Source organism: Nelumbo lutea, chromosome 4 (genome assembly GCF_056320005.1).
Source record: "Nelumbo lutea isolate HS-2025 chromosome 4, American lotus-T2T, whole genome shotgun sequence".
Lineage (NCBI taxonomy): Eukaryota > Viridiplantae > Streptophyta > Magnoliopsida > Proteales > Nelumbonaceae > Nelumbo > Nelumbo lutea.
The window spans coordinates 4,287,384-4,301,997 of NC_142687.1; the positions used below are offsets into that span (position 1 = coordinate 4,287,384).

The 14,614-nt window shown below is 37.8% G+C and overlaps 1 protein-coding gene and 1 non-coding gene across 3 annotated transcripts; both read right to left on the minus strand.

Annotated features, from left to right (window-relative positions):
• Positions 1 to 1,945: 1,945 nt before the first annotated feature.
• Positions 1,946 to 4,333, minus strand: LOC148853468 (heavy metal-associated isoprenylated plant protein 7-like). Of its 2 annotated transcripts, none has more exons than XM_088982543.1 (5): positions 4,076 to 4,333; positions 3,668 to 3,947; positions 3,339 to 3,544; positions 3,091 to 3,178; positions 1,946 to 2,644 (listed from the first exon to the last, which is right to left on the minus strand). In XM_088982543.1, the coding sequence occupies exons 1-5, from the start codon at positions 4,082 to 4,084 to the stop codon at positions 2,256 to 2,258; spliced, it is 972 nt and encodes a 323-aa protein (XP_088838669.1). In that variant the 5' UTR covers positions 4,085 to 4,333; the 3' UTR covers positions 1,946 to 2,255. The 2 variants fall into 2 exon arrangements, with proteins under 2 accessions (XP_088838669.1, XP_088838670.1); XM_088982544.1 differs by having other exon boundaries at positions 3,091 to 3,172; positions 4,076 to 4,330.
• A 9,317-nt stretch (positions 4,334 to 13,650) lies between these two features.
• On the minus strand, positions 13,651 to 13,724 carry TRNAT-AGU (transfer RNA threonine (anticodon AGU)). Its single transcript has one exon. It is a non-coding gene; the product is annotated as a tRNA-Thr (tRNA).
• Between the last annotated feature and the right edge of the window lie 890 nt (positions 13,725 to 14,614).

A 14,614-nucleotide genomic window follows, 5' to 3' on the forward strand; every position in this document is an offset into this window, starting at 1 on the left:
TCAATTAACACGGTTTAACAGCAGATACTCGGATTGTCATATTTTAAGAATTTGACCAAAATTGCAGTAGACCCAAAGTACAGAATATTAATTAAAAAATTTTCCGATGCAAAGATGTAATGATGTTCGAATGGACCTTACAATGACCGAACCCAATCTTATTTATTTCAGAGACATATGACTGTTCCACGGGTTTTGCACTTAGTTGATGCGGTTTCACTTTAACCTAAGCTTTCTAACCGAGCCCCTAGGTGGTGAATCTGGGAAATGAGATACGAGTATAGAACCGTTTATTTTTATTTGGAGAGATTTGTAAAAGCCAAGGCGGTATGAGGGCCGTTTTCAACGTTTTCGAGATTCCCACAAGGGATTTACTTACTTTTGAGATTAAAAACAGCAAGGTAGACATGGGACATCGAGATTTAGAGGCCCTATGACACTTGGCACTAGTCGATAGGTTTTCAAATTTCAATTGACTGAACAAAAAAAAAGAAAATACCGAGAGAAGTTTAAGAAATCACCCGAATGCTGCATGTAGATCAAAATACCTCGACCCCCCCGCACCAGATTGCCCCCCACAACGTTCTGTATTAATCACCGATGTTCCTAATATACGATAGGATGTATTATGAGACGTGGGGGCAGGACTGATTTGCTCTCCCTATATACTACACGTAATGCGAATTATTTATACGAGGGAAAAAGACAGATTTAACTCATAATAAATGGATTCTCACCTCACTTCTCTTGCTTGTCATCTTTTCTTTTATCTATTTAATAAGATGAGAAGAAGCTAACTGGAGTAAGAAGAACAGAGGAGGGGAAAAAGACGTTGACACAGTTAAGTAGATGGTGTCATCTTTTCTGAAAATGTATTGTACCCTCCTCCGCCCTCCCCTCTCCCCTCCCTATGAAAAATCTATTGTTTATTAAAAAGACGATTTCCATAATTCCAAGAAAACAAGTGCCAAGTAGTGCGACGTTTTGGCTGTTTGTGTTTCTCCCTACTCCCTTGTGAAACTGAAACCCCCTCTCTCTCTCTCCTTTTCCTCACTACTGACTACTGACTGCTGACTACTCCACTCAGAGCCTGTTTCCTTGTCAAATTAAGGCGGGCATCATAAAAAGTAAACCGGAGAAAAGCTTCCAATCCTGCGTATCACATCCCGATCCTCCCAAGCGTCAAAGTGACCCTAACACTCACACTCACTACTCACTCGTAGGCCGTAGCAGAGGGTCATGTCATCATCATGCCCCCCCTCATCTTTAATTTGTGCTCATTCTCCAACACAAACCACACATTTACTCACCACTCACTCTCCTCATTCTTCCTCGGGGTATTTTTCGAAATCTATACCACATTCATTCTGAAACACAGAAAAGAAAAAGCCTTTTGCTCGTGAATTCCATTACATAATGACCCCTATCAAAGAAACTAATAAAAGGGAAAATAAACTATTAGTGGACTATGAGAGAATTCTGACCGTGAATTCATAGGGGAGCTATACGAGTAAACCATCAAGACCTGTCATTCAGAATTATGCATTGGGTTGCAGTATAAAATGACAATATCTAAGGGGCACATAGAATGGAGCTGTAGAGTAGAGTGTGGAGATAGAGCCCTAGACAGCCAGGCTCTCTCTCTCTCTCTCTCTCTCTCTCTCCCCTGTCGGTTCGAACTTCGATAAAGCCCTAAACGTCAAGACCACCCAACCTTGAGAACTTAACCATATAACTTTTTATCAGAGTAATGAGGTACCAATTCCTTCCACCACTACTTTTATTAATACGATATATGGTTAAGGAGTAAACTCAGGTCTCTTTTTACACTGTACATGACGGTCCACTAACTTATTCGCACAAGTCCGTTCCACTTTGCACGCTCATTCAATCGGCGCCCAAACTGTAGAGTTCAGATCAAGTTCCGAGAAGGAGAATGAACCTGTGTTCCATATTTTTCCTCTATTTATATTTATTTATATAAAAATATAACAGTTAACAGTTGAAGGAGAGAGAGAACAAGAAGAAGGAAAAACTATAGACTTGCGACATAACAAAATTGAAAAATTCTACAGATATTGCCCTGTAGATCTTTTATGCAAAGAAAAAAGAAAAGAAACGCCAAACGGATTCTGCAATGTACAATATTGCGAAATTAAAACGACTAATAGTAAATAATGTGGGAAAAAGGGTAATACTTCTTCACTGGTCCCAGTACCATTTCTATCCATGGTGACTTTCTCAAGCTCAAATTTTTACATAATCGAACAGGCGTTGGGATTTTCGTCGCTGAAGATCTGAGGAGGGTATACGTATTTGGGATGGTGGGCGTAGTAGTAGTAAAATTCGTTCTTCTTTACCTCCACTTTCGTCTCCTCTTCAGTCCCCGGTTTCGCTTCACCTTCTTTCTTCTCCTTCTCCCCATCTCCAGTTCCTCCAACTCCTCCCTCCCCTCCTTTCTCTTTCTCTCTACCTTCCTCTTTCTTTTCTTCGTTCTCTTCCTTGCTCTCCTCCGGTTCTTGCTTCAAGATCACTGCGTGTTTCCCTGTTCTCTTGTACACGTACTCCACCAGCTTTTGGGGATCGAATACGCCTTTCACCGTCACTTGTGAGCTCTTCAGATCTGGTTCTGCATCTTGCACTCCTGAAATTAAGACACCCGTACTTGTGAAAATTTTGTTCCTTTTTGCTGGAAAGTTTTGGCCTTTGAAACAAAATTTACTGCAATGACCACGGACAATAAATTCTACATTTATTTATTAGGATTCCGAGGACCCATTGAATATATTTTCCCTTTCAAGCACAGTGATGAAAAAAGTGGATTCACAGTAGTTTTATTATTATTATTTTGAAATTGCAGAGAATTTGAGTACATAAACTATAACAAAGGCTTGAAAGGTGTTTAACATTCAAAAGAATTACTTTATAAAAAAAGAGTTGAAATCTGAAGAAATTAGCTGGGACCTTTTAAAGAAACGGGAGTATTTTACAATGACGGAGAAAAATAAAAAACACAGGGTACTACGAACAGACGAACTTGAATGCAGAAGCGAAATAAAGGAGAAGGCCTAGATCATTGCAGTAGCCTACCCTTCATTCTTTGAATACGTTTCCTGATTTCCTGCGCGCAAGCTTCGCAATGCATGTGGGCTTTTAACACTACTATAATAACCTGCGGCTGCAAAAACAGGGAATAAAAACTCAAAACAACTTGGAAATGACATTGAAACAAAAGTGACAAGTGAAATATACGGAGAAAGAAAAAAAAAAGATGTTTTAGATCAGAGACAGAGAGATCCGAAAATGTTGTTGGAGTCTGTATTTCCCGATGTACGGACCTCTTCTTTCTTCTCCGGTTCAGGGTTCTCTTTGTTCTCGTCGGTCTTCTTCAGCTCTTCGGCCGGGGGTTTCGGGATGGGAGTCAGGAGTTCCACCTGCCTATGACTTTTCCGTTGAACTCTTTCCAAGACCTTCAACGGATCTGCCGTTTTCCCCTTCACAACCACCTTATGAGTCCTGCAATCGGTCTGAACGCCTTCGACACCTAACCAACATAACATAGCGGAACATTGAATGACGTCTGACGCAGGAAGGAGGGAAAAGGAAATTATAAAAATCAAAAAGGAAACAAAGGAAATGAAAGGAATTGATCCGACGAAAGCTGAACCTTCAAATCCTCTCAAGCATCTCTTAACCTTCTTGGCACATCCCTCGCAATGCATGTAGACCCGAAGAACGATCTCTTCTGGGGGAGGGGGTTCCTTGGCTTCCTTGGCATCCGATTCCTTTGAGTCGTTGGATTCCTCAGCTTTCTTCTCCCCCTCCTTTTCATCAGCTGGTTTCTCGGGCTTGGATTCCTCTTTCTTTTCATTCTTCTCTACATCCGGTTGTTTTCCATCTTCTCCCTTGCTTTCTTCTGCTTTCTTTTCCTCTGGTTTCTTCTCTTCCTGAAAGACGATGAAGTTAAGAAAACTCCATTATGAGAAAAAAACCGGAAACAAGAAGCAACAAAATATAAAAGGGAATCGATAAAACTAGGAAGAGAGTGGGGAAGAAAGAGATTAGGGTTTAAAACCTCGCCCATTTATTTACTGAATATTTTTAAATTTCTCGGTTTGGTTGCTTTCGTGATTGCAGTGGCGCAGAGAGAGAATAGAGAAGGACTGAAGACACAACAAATGCAGAGAAGGAGATATTGAAAAGAGCTGGAGACTGGAGTTGGGTGGGCGTAGCAGGATAAGCTATAAAGAAGTGCGTGCTTGGTGTTTCAGAAATCAGCGGTTCTCAATCTCATGTGGGACATATGTATTGACACAGGTACATGAATCATAAGGTATAGCCGTAGAGGCCAGCATATATATGAATCCCCTGCTCGTAATTCGTGATAGTGTAATGACGTAGCATTGTGTAGGATGGCACGTGCGAAACACAGATAGGCGGTGATACAGTACCACGTACCAACAACAACAGTTGTGAGAGCTTTCGGGTGGGCATGGGCACGGCCGCATGGGTTGATTTTGATGGTTTTATTTTGGGTAAATTTTTTAAAAACTATTTGTTAAGTTTGTTAAATTGATAAATCCTACCTCTGTTTTTTTTTTTTTGGTTTCATGGACTACACAACAAATCAACAACAGGGAGGGGTAGTCCATTCCCTCTCCCTTTGGGCCCACCCCCGCTCTACACGGACGATTCAGAGAATCTACCAACTATCAATTGGCCTACTTCTGCTATTATAATTGATTAAATCTTCTTTATCGAATATATATTTATACAAATATATAAATATGTGTTCAACATGTATAAATACATATATATATATATATATATATATAACTGGATTAAGCTTGTAAGGATTAAGCTTGAACACGATCCGAAAAATAAAAATATCTAATTTCTTAAGCCTAAATCCAAAGAGTTGTGTGGGAGTGTCAGTTGTAACGTCTGCATCAAAGTTTGGAAGCACAGAGAATGCGAGCCGCTAAGCATGGGTTCTAATTAAGGAAGGAAGATTAGAATGAGAAGAAGGCAGAAGGCAGTTAGTGATATAGATTTGGGTATTACCATTGAAATTTTATGTGCAGCTGCCTTTCTTTCTTTCAGATCTATTATCTTGCACTGCCACTCACTCCAAAGTCTCCAACCTCTTTTTACCCTTTTACTTTACTAATTATTATTAATACATGTAATTCTAGCCTTGTAGGTTGTTAATAGATTCCTTAGAGAGAGGGGGAGAGGATAATTCATAAGCGGTCCAAAAACATTGCCAAACTTTCGTTCCGTCCGACACTATTTCATCCATATGTGCTGTGAGATATATATATGAAGAAGAGTAAGGCTTTTATCGACAGCAGCCCCTTGCAATTTTGCATTTAGAATATCTCCTATCAAATAAATCATAGTTGAAATATGAAAGGAAAGGGTTTACCCAATGAGTTTACATCTGCCCCTCACAGTTGAGGATGAACTGTGAAAAATATCTGTGCTGTGAAATCATCTCCTATATTTATTATTGGGAGATGTCTCAAATACGTGGTTGAGATGTTCTGTGGGGCCAAATTTGGATTCTTACCGAAACAAGTTTTTTCAATGGATTTCCAGAAGACAGCCGATATTGAAAATATCTCTGATATATAGAAAGCTGCAGACACGAAATTACCACCCTTGGATTTCAATAAACGAGTGAGGAGATCTGAACTGGTGTCTCCAACCTGATTCATCATCTTTAATTTCCTCGTCCGCTAACAGAAGAGAAGGAAAAGAAGTTATCGTTTGGTGTTTCGAGGGATATCTGAGTGATAGATAAATCGGATTGCTCGCATTCAACATCCGCAAACAAACACAGATGACAGATCTCGGAGGGATAAGCGAAAGTAATTATGATTAGATGGAATTTTGTCCTGCTGCTACCTGCGACCTTACGTAGCTAGCTAGAGTTGATTCCTTTTTTTGTTTTGAGAAACAAAAATGCATTAATTCCGATTTGTATCATAATGAGCATTATTACAAGTACAAGTTTTGCACCCCCATAATATAATAATCCCAAATTAAAAGAAACAACAATTAATTTCATTCATCAACAAATGTGAAGTGGCTTTCGAATAGACATGGGTACGTATTATCTAATTCCCATAATTAAGTTTATATTATTCATTTAAAATCTTATTACAATTAATGACAACGTCTTGATATTCATATTTGATGGAGCGCGATCCGGCTGGTCTTAGCTGTCCATTGCCTTGCTTCTGAATTCGGGGTAGCAGGGAACCTGAAACGGAAGAGATGGGAAAGCTCCGAGGGGAACCCGGTGTAGAGGCTCCGAAGCTCAAGTTAGAATCCGTTGTCGGGGGGCAGGGGGCTCTTATAGTCACTTCGCGTACTCGTCCCGAGGCCCTTGTCAGATCGGGTATGATTACCCTTGCGCTTGTCAACTCGGCCGCCGTCCCTTCTGCTGAGACAGAACCGTCACTGCCTAACCGTCTAACTGGAGATGGCGGCGTCAGTGGCGGTGGCAGGTGGCCGTTTAGAGTGCTACTGTCAAAACGTCAGATCCCAAGTCAGCCAGGCGTGGCACCCTCGGGCACGGACTTCCCTGGTGTCAGGCTTGGTGCCTAGAAGATGATGCGAAGTGCTAAGCGAGGCGGTCTTGAGCTCAGAGGTATCCCGAACTGTAACAAGGTGGGTCAGTTCGGCGAAGTGTGTCCCGAGCTATTACAAGGCAGTTCAGCGAAGTCTACCCCGAGCTGTCACAAGGTGGTCAGTTTGGCGAAATCTATCCCGAGCTGTTACAAGGTGGTCAGTTCGGCGAAGTCTATCCCGAGCTGTTACAAGGTCAGTTCGGCGAAGTCTATCCCGAGCTGTTACAAGGTGGGTTAGTTCGGCGAAGTCTATCCCGAGCTGTTACAAGGTGGTCAGTTCGGCGAAGTCTATCCCGAGCTGTTACAAGGTGCAGTTCGGCGAAGTCTATCCCGAGCTGTTACAAGGTGCAGTTCGGCGAAGTCTATCCCGAGCTGTTACAAGGTGCAGTTCGGCGAAATCTATCCCGAGCTGTTACAAGGTGGGTTAGTTCGGCGAAGTGTGTCCCCTTGTTCCCGCCTAGGCTTGACCCCTTTTGTCGAGCTGTCGTTTCTGCCACATGTCTCATAATAAAGAGGTCGGGCTAAATCTTCCTTCATCAATATTCATACATATATAGCAGCAATACGAGGACACAAACAATTGGTGCAGAAGAACTGAAGACGTGGTCGAAACACCAGGGTAAGAAACAAAAAATGCCACTTAAGAAGAAAAAGTGGATAATTAGAAAACCTGTAAATTTGTGTATATAATTGGGTTCACGAAGGTGTAGTGTTTCGAAAAACCAAAGTATGTATCAAGTTGAAACAATTTGAATCAGCAGTACTGTACCGAATATGTGATTGGTGACTTCCCCCTACAAATCTACACATACAAATAAGGAGTAAAAGCAAAGAAACATGGTTTCCATATTCGTGCACATGGACATGACATCGAGGGATCGATGTGGAATAATAATATAATGAACCGAGAAGAGAACTACTAGTAACAGAAAAAAAAAAAAAAAAAAAAAAAAACTCTAATTAAATCTATCATGCCAAGAGCGATGAATCTTTATGAAGATTATTGGTTGACAAATTTATAAGGAATTAGTAAGTGTTTACGCTCTTTCTACGTCACAAATTTTGATGATGATAATATATAATAAGTTTCTGAATTTTTTATATTTTTATGTAAATATAAAAGTTATTCCTATTTATTGTATTTATTTTTTTAATATGGTTCATTAATAAAAAATATTTAGAGATATGTTCAAATGTTTTCTGCACAATTTATATACTTCTTGTGTTTTTATATTTTATATTTTTCTTATTTAATTATAATTTTATGGGTTATCACATTTGACTTGAAATGTTGAATTGTTGGTCTAATACCAACTGTGAAAGTTGAGTTGTAAGCATGCAATTGTGTTAAGAAATCCTAAATCCTCCCACTCACTACTCACTCGAAATGAGAAAAAAAAGGTCTCTGGTCTTAGCCCTGCTATCTCCATAATTTTTTTTCTTATAGCACTATAATCAAAGTAGCTAGATTTCGATGATTTAACTTTTCCAAAGGAGAATATCTAAATGCCCGTGAAAATTGAAAACAACCTAACAATATATGTGGGGTTACGTTGTTGTCGCATAAAAATAATGAAATAAATCTTTTCAGTCCTGAAAGACTTCTGATTTCAACCAGTCCCCCAGAGGGTTTATGTTTCTCTTAGAACTTTGGGCGTGTTTTGGCATCATTTTTTTCTCCAAAGAACAAGAATGACAAAAGAATTAACTTCAATGATTGTTCACATGTCTAACCTTAAAGGAACAAGAGTAAAAGTTTAACTTATTGAATGCAGATAGGGGTGTAGCTTGGGTTGGCTTGGGTTGCATCTTTGTGAAAACTTGAATTGGCTCGATTTGAAGACTCTGGATCACCTGCCCACGAGAACTCTGCCCACAATACACTACCCCCATTGACTGGGAACATCTCCCCCTGCATAATACTATGTAGGAGGATGATTTTCTCCATATGTGGCTGAGATGTTATGTGGGTAGGCGTGGGCAAAGTTTGTGTGGGCAGGAGATCCAAACTTCGATTTGAAGGCCCAAGCATGAAAGAGTGTAAAATATTAACTCAAGCCAACCCACTGTGCTTCAGCCCTTCACCTACTATTGAGACCCTATAGCCTTTAGAGCCTAACCGGTTAAGTGATATTAGATTTTTTATATATCTTTAAAATACACACCACTCAAATTGTAAATTACTCTATTAAACAATTTGATCATTACCATCCCAACACTTACAAGTAAAACCCACCATAACACTTACAAATAAAACTCATCATCTAAGAAGACAACATCTATCATTTTCTCTTAAAACACATCAAAATATTTTTTTTCCTGAAACACTTATAAAGAACAACTAAAATTTAAAACCCACTCATTTAGGTTAGTGAATATACTTATGGAGATTACGAGAACGTCTCGATCACTCTTAAATGTAATATTACACTATTATATTTATCACTATTCTTTCATTTGTTACTATGCACAAGATAATCTCTCTTCAATTTGTTAAGCTTCTTGCATTTGTAGTTTATTGCACTATACTTTGCTCTTTCCTTTCACTTTGGATCATTTTAAAAGGCTTAAGCGTTGAGGCAAGGTACACGAATTTTACTTCAAGGTTTAAGCCTTCATCAGAATGAGGGTAAGTCCCAAGCCTCAAGGCATGAGGCATAGCTTGAGGTGGAAAAAGGCATAAGATCCTCCGTATCAATGTTTAATTAGTGATTTAATGCAAAATAATATATTTTTATAATTTAAAACATATAAAGGCACTTCAATAATTATAGGCCAAATAAAAAAAACGTAAAAAAGAAAAATCAATTAAGACAAATCAAATTCTATTAGTTTTTCTTAGCGTTCTAGGAGAGTTCAATGCAAAAAGGGCTAATCAAGCTTTTAGTTTCTTTTGGATAAATCAAGTGAGTTTTTTCTTATTATTCTAAATGTATTGTCCCAAGTTTGTTGTTATTGTTGTTATAGATCAAATAAACTAAGTTGTTTCCATTCTACTAAATTGTTTTTTTTCAATTTTACATAAAATGTAAAATGTTTATAATTGTTAGCTGTTAGTTATTATTTTATTTAATGCTTAAATGCCGGAAATTAAAAGTGCAAATGGGGGACCTTGGCTTCTGGAATTTTCACTAGACAGATTTAGCCCTATATCTTGAGGTCTTTGGAGGGCATACATGTAATTATAATTTGATAAAATGCTTCACATTAATTGACACAATTAAAGAATGAATATAGTTGGCTTTCAGTTTTGTCTCATGCATAGCCAATCAAAGAAAATGGGGAGGTAATGGTATAACTTTTGATGGCATTACTTTCTTATATATATATATATATATATATATATATATATATATATATATATATATATATATATATATATATATATATGTTTTTATGATATTAAGAATAGGGATGGCCATTTTCTCCATCCTCAATGGTACTCGACTTTCTCGATCGGGGTTGGGGATGGGGATTGCTTTGGTGGGGTGGAGACGGAGATGGGGATTAATAGGGATCCCCAATCGGGGTTGGGGATGGATGGGGAATGAGGTCCCCACCTCGCCTTGACCCTGATTATATATATTGTGATATTATGTATAAATATATATCAAAATATATTTAAAATAATATATATGTTAATTTTTTATTTATTTTTAAAAAATACTATTAACTAAAAATTTTGGGGATTCGGATCCCCACGGAGAATCCATCCCGTTGATGATTAGGGATGGAGGACAATTTTTATCCCTAACGGGATTAGGGTCAGGAACATGGATTTATTTCAGAATTAGGGTTAGGGATGAGGAATATGATCCCCACCCTGTTGCCATTCCTAATAAAGAATCTAGAGATTTCTAGGGTTTATCACTTTTTAGTAAATCTTAGTGTTAATTGGATGCACTCTCCTATTGCTTGGTCTAAGTGAATTAAGTCGACTTGAAAATATGTTTTCTAGGATTTTTGAAATTTGATTTAAGTTTTCTTTTATTGGAATTCTATTGTTTATACATCAATTCCGAGTTCTGGTTTAGGATCAAGATCAAGTTAGAATTTTGGGTTTTAATTCTTGAATTTCCTTTTTAGAGATACCACTTATATCACGGTCTTTTTTGGCAGATAGAAATGGTAGAAGTAAAACAAGACTATACGTCATTACTTTTAGCAATTTAAAGAGTTTCTCAAGATAATCATGTTCCCTATAAAGAATTCAGGCCTTTCAAAAGGCTATTGCTTTGTGATATTTCTTGTTTTGAATTGTTAGTCTCATGCTAATTTTTAATCTTGATGTAATTATAAAAATAAGATTTTCTTTAACTTTTTCCATCTCTTTTTCTCTCCCTAACTTCCACGCTAAGACCTTTTTTCTTTTGCAACAGGGGGGCACATCGAAGACCTTATGGTAATCTTTTGACATGATATCATCTCTTTAATGTTGTATGCCTCCTGCTTATATATATATATATATATATATATATATATATTTCTAACACCTAAATTTATATTGGGCTCCACTTATATATCGTAACAAGTATTTTGAGTTTTACACCGCATCAGACCTCCCACCTCAATTTCAAAACTTCAAAGGATCTCACCATCTTGCAATCTAAGCTGATTCTTCTTTATTCTCGCGTTGGGACAAAATAACTTTTAATAAGGGAAAAAAATAGAAAGAAAAAGAAACAAGGAAAAGCAAGAAAACAAAATTTAAAAAATATGAAAAGAGATAATACATGAACAAGAAAAAGTTCTTCAGCCTCTGAACGTAGTAAATTTATCCGATTGAACATGGTTTCTTATTCTTGTGGCAATTGAATTTCATGTGATGATGTGAAGAAAATCCAATAGATATACTCATACTTGACAGTTCACAAAAAGATAAAGCTGGAATAAATTAAAGAATGAACAGTAGGGAGACATTTTGACAAAAGATTGGCTGCTAAGTGCTAATGGGATGGATGTATTATGCTGCTGCTCATCATCGTACGTCTCTGACATTACATTACATGCCACATGCGTTCACGCTAAAATTGCATTGCATGCCAAATGCGTCCTTTTTTCTTTTTCTTTTTGTAATTATCATCTTTCTCAGCGTCGGCCATTGGACACTTTGACCACGTGGCGCCTAACACTGAGATTTATATTGCATGACACACGTTGTCCGTAAAAAGCTAGTTGTGCCTATTTCAAGTCTGATCCTATTGTTAATGTTGGAATATGAGTATTGAGTTGATACTTTATCCATTGAATAATTATGATAAATAAATGGAAGTCCACCTTCTTAGTTTCTACTTTCTATTGCTGAGGAGATTCAAGTAGCGGCGTTAAGGTCTTCTAATTCATGGTGAGAATAGATATGTTCATGGATCGGGTAGCCGTCGGGCTCGGTCTCGGTTTGCATTTTGGTTGGGCTTGAACATGTAATTAAACTCATGGCTCTAATTTCGATTCCAAAATAGTAAGTCCGATTGTGTTTTTGGTCAGGTTTGGAATTTGTAAAAAAAGTCTGATTTGGCCTGATTCAGCATTATATATTTTATAAAATATATAATATATATTTTATATAATATTTATTAGAATATATATATATATATATATTAATAATTTAATATATACATTTTTTATTTTTTCTTCATAATCTCTCTTTCTCTCTCTCTCTCTCTCTTCAGCCACTTCAGCAATAGTATAGGCATGAGCTAGACTTCAGGCATGGGCCCCAAGCTTTGGGCTTTTTATGAGGGCCGGGCTCGAGTCCAAGTTGTAGGCCCGATGGTCGGACTAGCCTCGGGCTCAGACTTAAAAAAAAAATTGTTAATGCAGAGTGAAAGCCCAGCCTGACCTGGCCCATGAACAAGATCTAAGTGAGAAGTATGGGGATCTCCAATCTGTGTCTCGAGTGTGATGCTAACACTAAGACTAGTCTAAAACTGAGACTGTTGTTCAATTCAAATTCTTATATATATTTGAGGTGACTACTGAACCTCCTTCCCTCATTATCAACAACTCCTCACTTTCTTTGCTTTATTATCTCCTCTGACTGTGGTTTGTACCAACACCTTTAGTTGTTTGGAATTGAATGAATTTTTTGCTCTTAAATGAGAAAATCATGGTTTTCAAAACATAATTGGACCGGATGGTAGACTGAAAAAATCAGGAATTAGTTAGGTGATCAGTTCCATTTTATTCCAAAATTGTTATTTTGTCAAAAACCGTTGATTTGATCAACAAAATATTGACCCAAGTAGTCAAATTGTTCGAACCGTCTAACGGTTTTGACTTTTTTTTTTTTTTTTTTTTAAAACGGGCCATCCATTCGATTTGAATGATCGAACCATTCGACTCAGAAACTAAACCCCTAACTGATTTATTGTCTGATTCAGTTTTAAAAACCTTAAAGAAAATTACTTCGTACATATAAAATTGAATTAAGAATAACTCAATCAGACTTGAACTTAGGGTATTAACCGGATTGGAATGGGGTGACCCACATCCATACATACAATTGTGATTTGGTCGAATCATGCTCTGTACTAGAATTCAGATAACATTCACGCCCTAAACTTAGGTTAATCCACACTCACGTAGCGCTTTTGGTTTTGGGGAGTTATGGGTAGGGAGATGCCCCCCCAATGGTTGTGTAGCGCCATGAGTTGAAAAACTGAAAATAAATAAATAAAGCAATGGCATTATAGGGTTACTATGTATCACAATTATCATTATACTATTTTTAGATGGGATTAGGTTGGATATGTTAAATCTTCAAACCACGCCCAACATTTTTCGGTGTAGTTTGTTCAGCCCAAAAACATCCCACTGAAGGGTCCAGTCTTTTGAAGTCCGTGGTTTGATAGTCTGTACTAGATTGATTCGCCGTCGGCCTGATCCATCTTCGTATCTGTCATGTCTCCGAAATAATAAGGAGCAGAGTAAGAGATGAGTTCACATCTGAGATGCATTGTGGGACACTGTGGGTTAGACAGAGATGAAAAATTGTTAAACGTAAATAAGATTTTGCTTTCATTGAGATTTGAACTCAAGATCTCCCGCTTACTAAACGGGTGTTCTAACCAACTGAGCTATAAAAACCTTTATTAATACATAATTCTATCCAATATACTTGCACGATAATTCATAAGTTACAATAGACTCCAGATTTTCTACTTTATCTACCTGCATCCTACCTCTTACGCACAGTACGTTGCAGCCACACACATCTCACGGTATAAGATGTGTGGCTACAAATGCAATTCGAGACAGGTGGAATATGGGCAGAGAATATAGTGGGCAGGATATCCAGTTTGATTTAAATTAGCCACTACCTTTATTCATGCAGCATCTGCATTTGTATCTGAATTTGCTCACCCATAGCCATTGATACCAAACACAACCGGAGTGATTGTGGGGATACACTTTTTGCGGCCGATGTGCACATTGGTTAATCAGCCATCAATTGCAGTTTATCCGGATTCTAGAAGGTGAAAAATAAAGCTATGATAAGGCGATCCAGAGGGTGCTCTCTACTTGATGAACATTTTGGATGATCTAATCATTCCTTCGTTTGCTATAAGTATCCAATAATGCTGATTTTGGTATAAGTTGTACCAAACAATCCTGTTCCTGTTCCTGTTTCTCTTCTTGTTGTTATGAAACGAACCTAATTTTGGTTAATTGGGCCTTAAAAGAGGAGTAAGTGATTCACAGTGCCCATTCTAATTCTATGAAGAAGATCCAATGGATTTCTACTTTCTAATTGTTTTCGAAAGTTGTGTAAGAATGAGAGTGGTGAAAAGATAAAAGAGACTTGCACGCAAGGAGTTCGCATCGTGTGAATCCTGCAAATGAAAAACAAACACATCACCTAAGTCAATTAACATATATTTAACGGGATTGTGCTGTTAACGATGGCTGAACCAACCATTAAACCTGATGGAGCGCGATTCGGCAGGTCTTAGCTGTCCGCTGCCTTGCTTCCGAAC

Excerpts from the sequence above, each read along its gene's own strand:
- LOC148853468 (XM_088982543.1), bottom strand. Across the intron at positions 3,545-3,667 it reads ATGCTTGAGAGGATTTGAAG|GTGTCGAAGGCGTTCAGACC; the intron begins GTTCAGCTTTCG and ends TATGTTGGTTAG. Across the intron at positions 2,645-3,090 it reads ACGTATTCAAAGAATGAAGG|GAGTGCAAGATGCAGAACCA; the intron begins GTAGGCTACTGC and ends TCTTAATTTCAG.